This window comes from Aquarana catesbeiana, linkage group LG09 (assembly GCF_042186555.1).
Source record: "Aquarana catesbeiana isolate 2022-GZ linkage group LG09, ASM4218655v1, whole genome shotgun sequence".
Taxonomy (NCBI): domain Eukaryota; kingdom Metazoa; phylum Chordata; class Amphibia; order Anura; family Ranidae; genus Aquarana; species Aquarana catesbeiana.
Genome location: NC_133332.1, coordinates 225,662,709 through 225,680,483, shown reverse-complemented (window position 1 = coordinate 225,680,483; position 17,775 = coordinate 225,662,709). Strand labels below are relative to the sequence as shown.

At 43.2% G+C, this 17,775-nt stretch overlaps 1 protein-coding gene across 3 annotated transcripts in view; it reads left to right on the top strand.

The window, feature by feature from the left end:
- LRSAM1 (leucine rich repeat and sterile alpha motif containing 1) overlaps positions 1-17,775 on the top strand; it is a 145,624-nt gene that overhangs the window by 42,242 nt on the left and 85,607 nt on the right. For all 3 annotated transcript variants that reach the window (XM_073599857.1, XM_073599856.1, XM_073599855.1), the window contains exons 7-12: positions 590-674; positions 9,675-9,796; positions 13,370-13,460; positions 15,152-15,282; positions 16,380-16,409; positions 16,572-16,694. In XM_073599857.1, the coding sequence (XP_073455958.1) occupies positions 590-674; positions 9,675-9,796; positions 13,370-13,460; positions 15,152-15,282; positions 16,380-16,409; positions 16,572-16,694 (582 nt within the window). The remainder of the gene's footprint in view (positions 1-589; positions 675-9,674; positions 9,797-13,369; positions 13,461-15,151; positions 15,283-16,379; positions 16,410-16,571; positions 16,695-17,775) is intronic.

Below are 17,775 nucleotides of genomic sequence, written 5' to 3'. Positions count from 1 at the left end.
GTCCTTGGGTTATAGAAGTTTGTGTGCTGCATTGAAATAGATGCTGTTCTTTTATGAACTAGGCAGAATAAAAGGCACATTGAATAAAGTACCGCAAGGGTTAAAAAGAATACAAATGGCATTGGCTACAGTGAGAATATGCACAATACAGTAACTTAAGGCAGCAAGTCAGTATTCTGATTGGCTGCTTTAGGCAACTGTTTCTTTCACATTGATAATCAGCTTACTTATCCTTTGATTTCTTAAGCTGGGTAAACACTACAGTTGTGCAACCCCAGAGGGTTGCACAAAAAAACCTGACAGCTCCAGTCGGGAGCCTCTGTACTAACCATGCAAGGTTAGTCCAGTGATCTCCCCCCGCTGAGCCCTCTCCCCCCCCCCCCCCCCCCCCCCGCCAAAAGACTCCAATCAGCGCTCTCTGCCATTGGCTGAGAATGCTGATTGGGAGTCATTCGGCTACTGGTTTTCCAGCATGCACGTCCGACAGAAGCCAGTCAGGCAGGTGTCTTCCGACATTCTGCCCATGTGTACGGGGCTTTAGCCTTGTGTTTGGAAAGCCATTGTTCATGTTCATTTCCTTCATTTGCAGGTGCTGAACGTAGAACGCAATGCCTTAAGGACACTCCCTGACTCCATTGGGGACCTCGTCCAGCTTCAAACCCTCAATGTGAAAGGCAAGTTTTTTTTGTTTTTTTTTTGTTTTTTTAGAACCTTGAATAGGTCTTACGATAAGTAAATAGCTTCAGGTTTGTGGAAAAAAAAAAAAAAGTTGTAGTTTTCTAAACCGTCCATGATACAAACCTTGACATGAAGAATATGCAGAATCGCTCCTGGATTGTATTTTGGATGTCATTCTAGCAAGCTGCACCTTTTAGACTCAGCCCCGGATCACACTAGAATGCAGTGAGGGAAATGCACAATCCATGTGCGTTTCCACGGTGTTAAAAATGCACTGCCAGCGAGTTCTGCAGTGTGTGCCAGTGCATCGTTAATGACACCCCAAATGCAGGTCGAAAAGGCAGTGTGTTTTTCTGCATTGGATTGTATGTTACAAAAGTATCATGCAATCTGGTTGCAGTGCATTTCTAAAAGTAGTGCATGCACACCAATACTTTGTTGAAGCAACTTTTGATTTTATGATAGCATTCAGTCTTTTGGGGTAGGAGTCTACCAGCATAGCACATCTTGCCTTGGGAATCTTTGCCTACTCTTCCTTGCAAAAGTCCTCCAAATCTGTCAGATTGTGAAGGAATTTCCCCCTGCACAGCACGGCCCTCTTCAGGTCAACCCAGAGATTTTCATTTTGTATTCAGGTCTGGGCTCTGACTGGGCCATTTCAAAACTTTGTTCTCCCTCTGAAGAAACCATTCTTTTGTTGCTTTGGAGGTATGCTTTGGGTTTTTGTAGTGCTGAGAAGTTGAATTCCTTCTCATCTTCAGCTTTTTAGCAGAGGCCTGAGAGGGTTTTGTGCAAAAAATGTACTGATATTTGGAAATGTCCATAAGTTCCTTCCACCTTGACTAAAACCCCAGATCCAGCTGAAGAAAAATAGCTCCAAAGCATAATGCTGCCACCACCCTGCTTCACTGTGGGATTGATGATTTATTTATTTATTTTTTTGGTGATGGTTATGTGCCAAACATACTTTTTGGCGTTATTGCCAGAAAGATCAAGCTTGGTCTTATCAGATCATGACACATTTTTCCAAAATACTTTTGGCAGACTCGATGTAGGCTTTTGCAAAATGTACCAGGCTTGGATGTTTTTCTTAGTAAGAAAGGGCTTCCATTCCGCCATTCCACCCACAGCCCGGACATATGAAGAATACGGGAGATTGTCACATGTAGTACACAACCAGTGCTTAGCAGAAATGTGTGCAGTTCCTGTAGTGTTGCTGTAGGTCTCTTGGCAGCATCTCAGACCTATTTTCTTCTTGTTTTTTTATTTATTATTTTTGGAGGAACGTTCTTTTCTTGGTAATGTCCCTGTTGTGCCATATTTTCTCCACTTATTGATGACGGTCTTCACTGTGTCCCAAGGTATATCTAATGTCTTGGAAATATTTTGTACCTTCTGCCTGATACCTTCCAAGAATGAGATCCCATTGATGCTGTGTAAGCTCTTTGCAGACCGTGGATTTCTTTATCGTACCTCATGGGGCACAGAGCCTAAGTTAATAACTTAATGGGTATATAGACACCTTCAGGTGATGGACACTGGTATACCCAATCCAGGAAGATCACTCCCTATATAACCCCCTCCTCCTATCAGGAGTACCTCAGTTTTTTCGCCAGTGTTTAAGGTGTTGGTTACGAGTGAAGATGTGCTATGAGGAGCTCCAGGAGGGATCCATGCTGGATTTACATAGACCTCCATAGACCAGATCCATCCAAAGTGCCACTGAGGCCAAAGTGGATTGTACCTGGGCCTTGTATACGAAGCACAAGGTTTTGCCTGTAACGCCTCTCTTTGAGGGTTGGACCCCGGGACCCAGGGCTTTGGTCATGTTTCATTACATTAAGCTTTTCCTGGCGGGGTGCTTTTTACAGCTCCAAGGGAGTGGAACCCCGATAAAAAGGGACCCGGTCCTTGAAGGTTTGCTAAACGCAGCCTGCCGTGATGGGTGAAGGTTGGATTGACTGTTAATTCAGCAATTCCTGAGGTGGGGATAATGTAAGGGAAGAAACTTAGGAACTTAAAAGTCCACCTATGCTTTCTTCTTTAAGGTAAAAAATGTTGTGCCTTAAATCTCCACTAGAGGGAGTGTATGCACATACCTTAATCTGTTGTCTTCACTTCAGCTCAGTGTGAGTCTGTGTGTGGCTGTAGCAGCTTGTGCAGGGGGATTCCTCTCAAGGTAAGAGATCTGCTGAATGCTTTTCTCCCCCCTGGAGGGACCAGAAGGGTTAGGGAGACAGCTGTGGTTGTACCCCCCCCCCCCCCTGTAATACTCCCCCCCCCCCCCCCCCACGGGAATACTTTTTAAAAGAAAAGGAGGGGGCGGGTTTACGAAGGGGCGTGGCCTAGGTGCGGCACAGTGCAACGTCCATGAGGATGCACGGAGGCCTAAAGGATCAGCTGGAGGCAGTCTCTCCTCAGCAGCGAGGAGGAAGCAAGCAGCCTACACTGGGACACAGGAGCGGTGGGGCACCTAAGGGTGGCAAGTGGCATTCCTGATACAGGAAGGACAATTTTCCTAGCACTAGGCTGAACTTAATAGCGGCTTTACTGTTACGACTGTGTTCAGTGATTAAGTGCAATTTAATAGTGCCTCTGCTTTTGTACTTAGGACTATGCGTACCAAAAAAGACACCACAAAGACCTAAAAGGTACCAAAGGTTTCACCCCCAGCTGCTAGGAACTCCAGTCTTGTCTCCACACTGTCATCCTCGCCTGAAATGCCAATTATGGCAAGCCAGGGTGAGGCATCGGAACAATTTGATGGTGCAACTGCTTCTCACATCTCAGCCCCTATATACGTGACTGAAGATGTCTTTTCCTCCACCCTGCAGGTCCTGGAAGGAAGATTAGCCGCTTTAATCGCATCCTCCATTCAAATGGATAGGAAGCGTGCTAGATCCCCCTCCCCCACTTTAGATCCTTTGCAAGGGGAACAGTGGGCACAGGATGAGGTATTACCCTCAGGCGATCAGGAGGAAAGACAAACCGATGATTCCTCTGCGGAGGAAAGAACGGTAGATTAACCTTTTTCAGCTTCTCAATCTGAGTAATTGCTGATACACTCTCTTATGGAGATGGTTCGTTCTACTTTCATGCTACCCCTAATGGAGTCTGCTGAAAGCTCGGTTTCTTCCTTGGGTTCCTTAAAACCTTCACAACCTTTGCATGCGTTTCCTGTGCATGCATTACTAGAACAGCTTATTTATGCTGAATGGGATCATCTGGATAAGCATTTTCTCCCTCCAAAAAGATTTTCAGTTCTCCAACCCATGGAGGAGAAATTCACCAAAAAATGGAAGGTACCAGCAGTTAACGCTACGATTTCCAGTGTGAATAAAAGTCTAACTTGTCCATTAGACAATGCACAAATGCTTAAGGATCCAACAGATAAAAGGTTGGAATTCCTGTTAAAATCCTCTTTTTCCTTGACAGGTGCCATTACTCAACCTGCAGTCACTGCAATAGGCATCTGTCAATCCCAAAAGAACCAATTTAGACAGGCCCTTAAAGAGGTGCCTATACAACGAGCCCGAGAATTGGCCGAACTACCAAAAGCATTATACTTTGCCATAGATGCCATTAAAGATTCTATTCACCAGGTCGTCCCGCCTTATGCTTATGCTGTGGTTAAAAAATTGGTCAGCCGAAGCACCATGTAAAAAGCTCCTGACTGGGTTCCCTTAACATGGGGATCGGCTATTTGGGGAATGATTTGGACAATACATCCAAACAATTTCTAGTGGGAAAAGTACTCTTTGCCAGTCAAAAGAAAGTATAAATGCCCTTCATTTAAACTGGCTCTTTCTCCTACACTAGGGGCTTCCGCCTCTAGGCAGTGGCGATGGACTCTGCCGCCAGACTCTAGAGGAAAACCTCAGGGTCAGGCCCAGGCTCAAAAGAAGTCCTGGGGCCGGAATCCTACAAAGCAGAATCCTAAAGCCTCATCATGAAGAGGCACCCCCCTTTGCCAGGGTGGGGGGAAGACTTCTGCAGTTTTCAGAAGTCTAGCAAGAGGAAATTCAGGACAGATGAGTCATCTCCATGGTAACTCTGGGGTACAAGCTGGAATTTCGGGTCTTTCCACCGTCACGTTTCCTGAGGTCCCAAAGATCCAGAGAAAAGGCAATCTCTGTTTTGGGCATTAGACCGATTAATGACTCAGGGGGTGATCATGCAGATCCCCACAGAAGAGCAAGGTTTGGGGTTTTATTCAAACCTCTTCACAGTACCAAAACCGAATGGAGATGTCAGACCCATTCTAGATCTAAAGAATCTAAATCGGTTCCTGAAGATCCGCTCCTTTCGCATGGAGACGATCAGGTCAGTAGTTTCTATAATACTAGGAGAAGAACTTCTGGCGTCCCTCGACATCAGAGATGCATATCTGCATGTTTCTATATTTCCTGATCACCAAAGGTTTCTGCAGTTCAAGGTAGAACAGCAGCATTTCCGGTTCGTACCCTTGCCCTTCGGGCTAGCTACAGCACCCCTGGTGTTTACAAAAGTCCTGGCTCCACCATAACAGTCTTGGCGTACCTAGACGATCTATTACTAATAGACCAGTCGGTGGCTCGTTTAGAGCAAAACGTGCACATTACAACCAGTTGCCTGGAAAGTTTGGGTTGGATTCTCAACCTAGAGAAATCTTCCTTAAAACCGATAAAAAGGCTGGAGTACTTGGGTCTGATCATAGACACAGCCCAGAGAAAGGTGGTGTTGCCTCAGGCAAAGATCAACTCCATAAGAGAGCTGGTGCGGATGGTCAGGTCAAAAGGCGATCCCTCCATTCGCCTTTGCATGAGGTTGATAGGAAACATGGTGGCTTCATTCGAAGCAGTTCCCTATGCCCAGTTCCATTCAAGGCTGTTGCAAAACAGTATCCTGTCTACTTGGAAAAAAACAATTCAAGCTTTAGACTTGACAATGCAGCTGTTCCCAAGGGTGTCCCAAAGCCTCAGTTGGTGGTGTAGTGATATGTGTATAGTGGGTAGATAATTAATTAGTAGTTATTATAATCTTGATGTAAGTACTCTTCCGCAGCAACCTGATTCTTCCAGAGAGTGCAATTTATTGACTTCCAACACAGAACAAAGTCCAAAGTCCACAGATGACAAAAATCCAACAGAGTAAATATAACGCGAAGTCCCATTTTTCCTAGACCTACGCCTTCATAATCACACACAGATAAGACTGACTGAATGTCAGCTTGAATCTCTCAAGTACTGGTCTGACACGGGGGGGCGGTTTCTGCTAGGTCAACCAAGTGTTTCCCATGAATACCCCCTCAAGTCTAATTAATTACCATCAATAAATACTTCTTCTATGGTCCCACATCATCTTTAAGTATGTAAACAATGTATCCTTTGAAATGTTCAATTAGGTTAACAGGCCATACCTCACACATCTAGGTAGACTTGCATCAACACATCAAAGGGTCTTCAGCTGTCCCTTTTGATATGTTAAAAATCACTTGGCTTGGACAACTCAACTGAATTTCTGGTCAATGTGGTACTTTAATACAATATCCTATATAAATCAGCCAACATATTACAACAGGTGGTTACTAACCCAGAATCTGCTGAATGGAAAATCCTTCAGACCTGTTATCTGGAAAGTGGTAATGACAGATGCCAGCCTTTCAGGCTGGGGAGCAGTACTGGAAAAGATTACTGTCCAAGGACAGAGGTCAAGAGCCGAAAGAACCTTGCCCATCAATATCCTAGAGATTCGGGCAGTGCGTCTGGCTCTGAAGGCCTGGACGTCCAGGTTACAGGATTGTCCTGTCAGGATCCAATCCGACAATGCCACAGCTGTGGCCTATGTAAATCGCCAAGGGGGCACCAAGAGTCTCGCAGCGCAGGCACAGGTGAACCATATTCTAACTTTGGCAGAAAGGAATGTTCCATGCCTATCAGTCGTCTTCATTCTGGGAGTAGAAAATTGACAGGCGGATTATCTGAGTCGCCAGCAGTTATTCCCAGGGGAATGATCTCTTCACTCCGACATTTTTCGGGCTATTTGCCATCTGCTATCTGGAAGCAGATCTTCTAGCGTCCAGATTCAACATGAAGTTAGTCAACTTTGTGTCCAGGACACGGGATCCACTCGCATGCGGTTCAGATGCGTTGGTGACCCCATGGGATCAGTTCTCACTGATCTATGCATTTCCCCCTATTCAGTTACTGCCACGACTTCTTTGCAGGATCAAGCTGGAAAGAAAGCCGGTAATTCTGGTAGCACCAGCATGGCCCAGAAGGTCATGGTATGCAGAAATCGTAAAGATGGCGGTGGAGGATCCATGGTCCCTCCCACTACGGCAAGACCTACTCTCACAGGGGCTAATAGTCCATCCTACCTTATGGTCTCTAAATTTAACAGCTTGGCTATTGAAATCCACATTTTGAAGAAACGTGGGATTTCCGGGTCAGTTATCTCTACCCTGATTAATGCAAGGAAGCCAGGTTCCAGAACTATATATTATAGAGTCTGGAGGGCTTATGTTTCCTGGTGTGAATCCAAGGGTTGGCACCCTCGGAGGTGCATCATAGGCAGAATTCTTGCCTTTCAACAATTAGGGGTAGAGATGAAGTTGACATTGAGTACTATTAAGTATCAGCTTTATCGGTCTTATTTCAAAGACTGCTTGCTACACATTCTTTAGTCTGGGGTTTTATGCAAGGGGTGATGCGCCTTAATCCCCCAGTCAAACCTCCTATGAACCCTTGGGACTTGAACTTAGTTTTGTCAGTGTTACAAAAACAGCCATTTGAACCGATACAACATATTCCCTTAGTCCTTCTGACAAGGAAGCTGGTGTTCTTGGTTGCTATATCCTTAGCAGAGAGGGTTACGGAATTGGCTTCTCTTTCATGTAAAGAGCCATACTTGATTATTCATGAGGACAGAGTGGTGTTACGCCCTCGTCTAGACTTTTTGCCATAAGTGGTCTCAGGTTTTCACCTGAACCAAGATATTGTCCTGCCATCGTTTTTTCCAAAGCCATGTTCCAGGGAAGAGAAGTCACTGCATTGTCTTGATGTGGTGAGAGCAGTGAAAATCTATTTAAAGACAACTGCTCAGATTAGAAAGACTAACGTCTTATTTATTCTGCCAGAGGGTCCTAAGAAAGGACAGACAGCATCGAAATCCACTGTCGCTAAGTGGATTTGGCAAGTTATAATTCAGACTTATAATTTAAGGGGTTAGATTCCCCCTTTTCAAGTTAAAGCGCACTCTACCAGGGCGGTTAGTGCTTCTTGGGCAGTGCCTCACCAGGCCTCCATGGCTCAGATCTGTAAGGCAACTTGGTCTTCAGTACATACATTCACCAAGTTTTATCAAGTGGATATAAGGAGGTATGAGGATATCGCCTTTGGGCGCAGTGTGCTACAGGCAGCAGTATAGGTCCTCAAGTCTGGGGGTACCCTGCGGGTTGTGTCCCCCTCCCCTCAAATAGCATTGCTATGGGACCTCCCATTAAGTTATTAACTTAGGCTCTGTGTCCCATGATGTACGATAAAGAAAATAGGATTTTTATAACAGCTTACCTGTAAAATCCTTTTCTTGGAGTACATCATGGGACACAGAGGTCCCTCCCCTCTTTTGGGGTTTAAATATATTGCTTTGCTACAAAAACTGAGGTACTCCTGATAGGAGGAGGGGTTATATAGGTAGTGAACTTCCTGGATTGGGTATGCCAGTGTCCATCACCTGAAGGTGCCTATATAACCATTAATTTATTATCTTAGGCTCTGTGTCCCATGGTGTACTCCAAGAAAAGGATTTTACAAGTAAGCTGTTATAAAAATCCAATTTTTGTTGTAAGAGGCAACTGTGTAAGTGCCAGGAAAATCCTACTTGAACAGCTGAACTTTATATGGGCTTACTCAGAGTCTTTTTCACTGATGGCGGGTGTGTACTAACTACTATTTAACATTAGTTTAACCAATCAGGTTAATTCTGAAAACCCATGCAACTACATTATTATTTTATTTTTAATTAAACAACAATTTCAGTTTGTCTTTAATTGAATTGCATAAATTATAGGTCACGCTAAGAGTGGAAAAAAACTCAGACGTCATTTATCTTGGTCTGATTTTTTTAATCACAATTACTTGGCATTTATACATGGGTGTGTAGACTTTTTCTTTCTAAATTAAGTTCTAATAACTCATGCTCTACCTCCTGCACATTTATCAAACAACCATCACTGTTAAAAGCGTTATTACATGCATTTTTGCAAGCACTGTTACATAGCACATATACAGCAAATACTGTTGACAGCCATAACAATCACTGCCAGAAGTACTAGTACAAGCACTGCTTCAAGTTCCATATACTATACAGCTATAATGAGCACTGTTCCCAGCACCGTTGCAAGCATTGTTATAAACCACATATAGATCCATCAAAAGCACTGTCACAAGCCACATATATAGCCACAATTATGGATTAGCTCAGGCGGGTTCGGACTAGGATCCCACCAGAAAGATCACACTGCCAATTGTAAGCAGCTTAAACATTCCCCACCTGAAGCTGCATGTATCCAAAGGGCATGTACTATATACGTGCAGCTACGGGGTGGGGAGTGACTCTCCAGCTTATGATTGATGATGTGCAGTGACAGTTTTCTTGCAAGATAGCTCGGGCAGGTAACTTTGCCACACCTCTGGGTGTCTGCTCTTTATATGTGCTAGCAATTTTTTTATGTTTTTTAATGTGAAAGAGTCGCATTAGATAAATCTCCAATTAACTCTTCTTAACTGGGGCGTGGCTTTATGCATTCACCCCTGTTTGCAGTGGACAGTCAGGTTGATTTTTTTAGGGTCTCTCCTCTCCATCTGTGTCTCTGGCATCAGGCTAGTTGAACGTTGAATGGTAGCCCTGAGGTCATGTGCTGACAGATTCATGGAGGATACAGTAGAGTTGCAGTAAGGGACATGTCACTTGCGTCATGCTAATGTTAAGTGTTTTGTTTTTTCCTCTTATTCCAGCAAATAAACTGAAGGTTCTTCCACCAACAATAGGTGGGCTATGCTGCCTCCGCACTTTAGACATCAGGGAAAACAGACTGAATGAGTTGCCCCCCGCTCTGGCCAATGTCCGCACCTTAGAGGTAAGCAATGATTTATGGTAAATTGTGTTCACCCCTAAACAAGGTGGGAATCAAAGGGGTTGTAAACCCTTGTTTAAAAAACAAAACAAAAAAAAAACAAACATGTCTTACTTCCCTCCATGGGGGCAGTTCGTTTTCAACAGAGTGGCTCTGATCATCCTCTTCTGGGGTCCCTCAGTGGCGCTGGTGGCTCCTCCCCGCATCGAGTGTCCACGTTGGAGACGTGCTCTCCTTGGTGGACACCTGTGCGGGCATTTGTGTCCATTCACACAGAATGCAGGACTCAGCCCCGCCCCCTGGTGCTGCATCATTGTATTTGATTGACAGCAGCGGGAGCCAATAGCTGCGCTGCTATCAATCTATCCAATCAGGACACGAGACACCAGGTAGAGCTGGTGTGCTCGTTCCCGGCCGGAGAAGGGATCGGGGTCAGGTAAGTAAAAGGGGGCTGGGGGGGGGGGGGGGGGGGCTCGCAGCACGCACCACAGAAGCTTATTCACCTTAAAGTGGAGTTCCACCCAAAAAAAAAAAAAAAAATTTCATTAATGTGCATGAAAGAAAAAAAACATTTGGAGATTTTTTTTTTACCTTTTTTATGCCTGTTGCTATGTGGTCCCTTGAAATCTGCCTCCTTCATCACCTCGGCTCCTGACAACCCCTTTAAAGTGAAACTACACTTCAAAATACAGTTAGGTCCATATATATTTGGACACAGGCACAATTTTAGTTTTTTTCAGGTATTTACCAAAACATATTCAAGCTTTAGTTATATTTAATTGAGGGTATGTACATCCAAATCAGAGGAAGGGTTTAGGAATTAAAGCTCTTAAGACTAGCCATCCCCTTTTTCAAGGGACCAAGTAATAGGACAATTGAATCAAAAGCTGTTAAATGGCCAGGTGTGGGCTACTCTTTATTTCTTCTTCAATTAAAGGGGTTGTAAACCCTCATGTTTTTTCACCTTAATGCATCATATGCATTAAGGTGAAAAAACACCTGGCAGTGACTAGCCCCCTAGACCCCCCCCCCCCCCCCCCGGTTTACTTAATTACTTGAGCCCCGTATTTCCCACGGCAAAGACATGCTGACCCTCTCTCCGCAGTGTCCGCCTCTTGATTGGATAGATTGATAGCAGTGCAGCCATTGGCTCCCGCTGCTGCCAATCAAATTCAATGACGCGGGTGGGGCTGAGTCTGGCATTCGTGCCTATGAATGCAGATGCTGGACTCGGGATCATGCCTGCAAGGTAACCCCCCGGGATAACGCTTCTCCTAGGGGGTTATCTGATGCGGGGAGGAGCCACGAGAGCTGCCAGGGTACTCTAGAAATGGACGATTGGGGCCACTCTGTGCGAAACGAGCTGCACAGTGGAGGTAAGTATGATAAAAAAAAAAATATAAGACGAGCCTTTACAATCACTTTAAGCAGGTAAAAGGTCTGGAGTTGATTCTAAGTATGGTGTTTGCATTTGGAATATATTGCTGTGAACTTACATTATGCGTTCAAAGTAGTTGTCCGTGCAAGTGAAACAGGCCTTTGTAAGGCTTCAAAATGAAACAATTCCATCAGAGAGATGGCAGCAACATTAGGTGTGGCCAAATCAACAGTTTGGTACATTCCAAGAAAAGAAGAACGCACTGGTGAGCTCAGCAATATAAAAAGGCTGTAAGAAAAACGCATTCACAACATCCAGACAAGTGAAGGACACTCTAGGAGGTGGGCGAGTCATTGTCAAAGTCTACAATCAAGAGAATACTTCACAAGCGCAAATACAGAGGGTTCACCACAAGGTGCAAATCATTCATAAGCCTGAAGAATAGAAAAGCCAGATTAGACTTTGGCAAAAAACATTTTAAAAAGTCCAGATCAGTTCTGGAAAAGCATTCTTTGGACGGATGAAACTAAGATTAATCTGTACCAGAATGACGGGAAGAAAAAAGTGTGGAGAAGGCTTGGAGCAGCTCATGATCCAAAGCACGCAACATCTGTAAAACATGGTGGAGGCAGTGTGATGGCATGGGCATGCATGGCTTCCAGTGACACTGGGTCATTGGTGTTTATTTATGATGTGATAGAAGACAGAAGCAGCCGGATGAATTCTGCAGTGTTTAGAGATATATTGTCAGCCCAGATTCAGCCAAATGCAGCAAAGTTGATTGGACGACACTTCACAGTACAGATGGACAGTGATCCAAAACACACTGCAAAAGCAACCCAGGAGCTTTTGAAGGAAAAGAAAGGGAATATTCTGCAATGGCCAAGTCAATCGCTTGATCTCAACCCAACTGAGCATGCATTTCGCTTGCTGAAGGCAAAACTAAGGGCAGAAAGACCCACAAACAAAGAACAACTGAAGACCGCTGCAGTTAGAGCCTGGCAAAGCATCAGAAGGGAGGAATCCCAGTCTTTGGTAATGTTCATCGGTTCCAGACTTCGGGCAGTCAATGCCAGTAAAGGATTCTCAACAAAATATTAAAAATGTACATTTTATTTATGATTGTATTAATTTGTCCAATTACATTTGAGCCCCTGAAAATGAGGGGACTTTGTAAAAAAATGGTTGCACTTCCTAAAAATTTGTACTTGATATTTATGTTCAACCTCTTGAATTAATGCTGAAAGTCTGCACTTCAAAATCATTTGGATTGTTTCATTTTAATTTTATTCTGGTGGCATACAGAGCCAAAAGTATGAAAATTGTGCCTATGTCCGAATATATATGGACCTAACTGTATTTATCTGCTTCAGCGGTCCGTTGCTCACAAGGTCCCTTGCTGGTATCTTCTCTTTGGCTTCTTCCAGGTGCTGGTGTTTGGCCACCTTGATTGGCTGGTGCAGATTATAATGTCACTCCCGCTTATGTGTAGGAGTGCATTCTTCTTGGCACACAGGCTACAGAAGACTGTGATCAGGCAGGTAGGTTTACTTTATTGCAGAAAAGACAGTGCAGGGTTGATTTACTAAAACTAGAGAGTGCAAAATCTGGTGTAGCTGTGCATAGAAACCAATCCGCTTCTAACTTCAGGTTGTTCAATTAAGCTTTGACAATAAAACCAGGAAGCTGATTGGTTTCTTTGCAGAGCTTCACCAGATTTTGCACTCTCCAGTTTTAGTAAATCAACCCCTGCATGTCTCTTCTGTAATTAAAGAGCCGGCCTGCTCCAGGTTTTTTATTTTTAGACTTTAGTTCCTCTTTAACTATAACTGGATTAACATAATAAATATCCTGTCCCATGTTGTGGCATTAGCCTAAGGCTGGCCATACATTATACAATTTTCTTGTACAATTTTTCCTTTAGATTTAACAAAAACATATAATATGAGGTCAAACCTAAACATTTTCAATTTGTATGAAGAGAGCATTAAAAATCAGACAGATTCTATCTTTTCGCAACTCTACCAAAATGTAAAAAAAAAAAAGCTTTTAGTTGGAGTTGGGCTTTAAATACCAGAACATAAATGTATCAGTTTAGTGCTAAGGCTGAGAAAAATGTCTTCCCTGTTTAAAGAAATGCCATATATTACATTTTTTTTAAGAATCTTCTTAATGCATTATGTGTGACATATTAACAGACCATGTCTTTGGATGCGGCAGCCATGGTGTTTCCTCCAGTGTCGGTGTGCAGTGAGGGGACAGAAGCTATTCAGCAATTCCTGTGCAAGGGTAAGGTTTTTCCTCTAGTGAGCAAGTTCTTCACCTGCAGTATATTTTAGAGTTGCTGCGTGGGCAAGAAAGCCTCCCCTTATGTACCTCTCTTGGGATATAATGTAATAAATGGGAAAGCTTTGCTATCTTAGCTGCGGATAGTGTTCATCTATTTCTAACAAAAATTCTCTGTTTAAGGTCAGACAAGTTACCGAGGAACACAAGATGTTCCATTCCCTGAATAATGAAGCTGGTATCCTAATCCTACACCACTGCAAATGTGTACTGCTGGCACTAGGCTGGCACTAGGGTACATGCCAGCAAGCCATGGATCAGTTAATCAGACTTAAAGTGGGAGTAAATTTCCTTTGCTGTTTTTTACCTACAGGTAAGCCTATAATGAGGTTTACCTGTGGATACAGTAAATATCTCCTAAACGTGCACCGTTTAGGAGATATTTACATGTGTCACAGCCAATGACATCACCGGCACATGCGCACAGCTCTTTCATTGGACAGCATGCCATTTATTGAAAGAGCTGTGGCCTTGACTCTTGCATGCATGCGTGGGAGGGACGTCATCGTGGCTCAGCAATTCAAACAGCCCAAGTCTGCAAACCAGGTAGGGAAACCAGGTGAAGATGGATTCCCTGTCAGTGGTGATAGGGCACCGCTGGGGGAATTAGTCTTTAGGTAAATCACACTAATGGCCCATACACACGGTCGGATTTTCTGATGGAAAATGTCCGATCGGAGCGTGTTGTCGGAAATTCCGACCGTGTGTGAGCTCCATCGGATTTTCCGACACACAAAGTTGGAGAGCAGGAGATAAAATTTTCCGACAACAAAATCCGTTGTCGGAAATTCCGATCGTGTGTACACAAATCCGACGGACAAAGTGCCACGCATGCTCAGAATAAATAAAGAGATGAAAGCTATTGGCCACTGCCCCGTTTTATAGTCCCGACGTACGTGTTTTACGTCACCGCGTTTAGAACGATCGGATTTTCCGACAACTTTGTGTGACCGTGTGTATGCAAGACAAGTTTGAGCCAACATCCGTCGGAAAAAATCCTAGGATTTTGTTGTCGGAATGTCTGAACAAAGTCCGACCGTGTGTACGCCCTATAACACATTATGACATTACCCTGCAGGGAGACTTTTTTTTTTTTTTTAAACGTGGTTTACTACTGCTTTAACTTCAGGCACACATGTAGTTCTCTTGGGCTTCCACTTGCATCAGAATTATCAATTTGGGTTGGAGATATTTTAAAGACCTACCGCCAATAGACATTTGTTTTAAATCTGATTCTTGAATTGTTACAGCAGTACAGCCTTAGTTTTTTTTATCTTTAATTGTTTTCTCTCACTATTAGCGCAGATGTGTCAGGTTGTAAGGCTTACTTGTTTCCTGACTGAGTGCAGTGATGATAAAACATAAAGAAAAACAGATTTATAATGTTTCTGTTCTGATAAGTAGAGAATACACTTACACAGCGCACATAGCAATTCCTGGTAAGGTAAGGCAAGATTCAGGAATGTACAAGTATTCATTTCTGAATGGTTCTATTTATGGCAAACTTGGCCCTGCTTTAAGTGTGTTTTTCTGTTCCCTGACTTTATTAAATCTGAAAAAGGAAAGTTTAAATAATTCTATAAATATCTTTATTCCGCATAAACAGCTGTGTTCCTGATTTTTTTTTTTCTCAGAGCTTGGAATTGTGTATTGCCCCCCATCGCAGTACCTGCTTTCTGTTTTAGAGAATGATGTTTGTGATGGAGGAACAGATTCCGTAGATGGAGCTTTTTTGAAGTCCTTGAAGGAAGAGTCCGAATGGCAGGTCAGTTGTGTCCTGAGTATGCCAATGTAACCTTACTGATAAAAATACCAGGCTTCTCCTGAATGATGAAGGCAACTTGATTTAGGGCCAGCTTGGCCCAAATAAACTATTTTAAATTATAGTAAAGCTGGAATTCTACTTTATGGATTATCAAGTTAGTACTTGCAGGCTGCAAATGATTATCCTTGCACCTTGCAGTTTAGAAAGCTCCTATAAAGTTCGGAAAAAATGCATATAATGAGGGGCAAGGTCTCCCACAGTGCACAGAACATGGAAATGCAATTATTTTAGTAAATATAACCTGCTAAATACCTTTTCCCATCAGCAGTTAGAGCAGTCCTGTGACTTCTATCAGTGTCTGGTTACAGCTTGTAGGAGGAGTTTTCATTTTTCTCTGACTGTCCTATAGGGCTGCTGGACCCCTGACCCTCTGTTTGGACAGTGCTGATTGGCCCTGTGCTGATTACACATACTCTCCCAAGAAAAAAAATAACTCTCTAACAATGCACACAAAACTGAGCATGTGCAGACTGTGCAGACATCTCCATTCAGGAGATGGGTTGGGGACTGGAAAAAGGGGAGGAAGGTAGGAAGGGGAGGAGGCAGAGGATTAACCCCTTAGGTTCCACAGTGAGTATAACAAGCATGCTTTACTGCATATACAGACTGATTTTACTGTTGTGGGTTTAGTAACACTTTAAAAGTGTAATGTGACAAAAGACATATCACCTGCAGCTCTATGCTGGCACATTTTACAGTGGATTAGTCAACAAGAAGTGGAGTCTTTAAGGGCTACGTTCGTGCTTATTTTATGTGTTCAATGCAAAAAAAAATAACATTGATAATTTCATTCTTTTTCTTATCTGAAATTGTCACCTAATCAATGTTCTGCTTGTATTTTAATGCCTTTTACTTTTTATGATCTTAAGGGGCCATGTGGGCAGAGTAGCCTTTTGGGGGTGGAATTATTTGACTATAGGAGTCTGCTTGTGGAAAAAGCGGAACTTGAAACTAGGTTGACTGCTGAGTATAACTAAAGGTTGTAGCTATAATGGGTTTATATGAAAAGTCTAAGCCTTATTCTGTTTTTATTACAGCACAAGTTTTCTGAATACGAGAAGAGAAAGGCAAGTTTTGGTGATCTAGTTCCTCAGGAGTGGCGTTTAATAATAACAATAATAATAATATTTTTACCTTTAAAAAAAAAAAAACAAAAAAAAATCAAAATCAGTAAAAACATACCAATCTCCTGATGGTGTATATAACCTATAATAATGTATTTGCTTTAGGAACAAAAAATGCTGGAAAAGCTGGCTTTTGAACGTCGCTTGGAATTGGACCAGAGAGAGCATGCTCAGCTTCTCTTGCAGAGCAATTCTCAAAAGGATGAGATCTTACAGACAGTCAAAGAGGTGAGTGTAGAAGTTGGTAGCTCATACAAGCACATTCCTCTGCACTTAGACCTTGCATCCATCCGAGGACCTGTTTACAAATGGTTTTGGGTTGTATTTTTTATTTGACTTTTTAAAATACGTTTTAAACTAATGGTTTATATCGGTTTTATAAACACAGTATGTATTTTAGGGGTCAGCTTCAAATGTGTAGCCTGCAGAAAGGTAGCCCAGATGCCCAACCTTTCCAGTTTTTTAAGAGTTTCCATGCTTTTATGGTCACCTTTGACTCAAACACAAAGCCAAACAAGATTCTGTCGCATGGTGTCCACACAATCCAGTATACAACAAAACATTAGTTTCCTGGCTTTTTATGAGACATTTTGGGTCAGCTCAGACCTTCAGGCTGTTCCAGCATAGTCTGCAAGCAGTTTCTCTCTAAACACACTATCACCTTAAATTATACCTCAGGTGGCCAATGCTTAAACTCCCTGCATACTGCTGCACTGACCTACCACTACCACCAGCTTATCTCCTAAGCAGGGCTTTTTTTTCCTCAGAGAATAAGGTGCAGGCAATCCCTTTTAGATTCACCCCTTGGCTCCACCCCCTACCTAACCCCAAGCACTGTCCCCTGGTTCTACCCCCTACCCATCATGCAGTAACATCCATTTTAGAGAATACAGAACCAAGTATCATTTTATTCATTATAGTTTGTATAAAATGTGATAATGATAACAAGAAAAACAGTAAAATAGATCCCCTGCAGTCAGCAACAATAGATTCCCATAGCAACAGTAGATGCCTCTCTGCAACAACAGATCCCCACGCATCAATGGGTATCGCTGCTACAAAATACCCACCCAGCAACAATAGACTCTCCAGCACCCAGTGCTATTACATACCCTCAGTGCTGGAGGTGCCAGAACTGCGTCACCCCCACACACACACACACACACACACACGTTCCTGGTGAAAAAAAAGCCCTGCTCCTAAAATACCATTGTCTAGAGCAATTTCTTTCTCGAACATCACGGGACACAGAGCCACAGTAATTACTGATGGGTTATATAGGTATCACTGGTGATTGGACACTGGCACA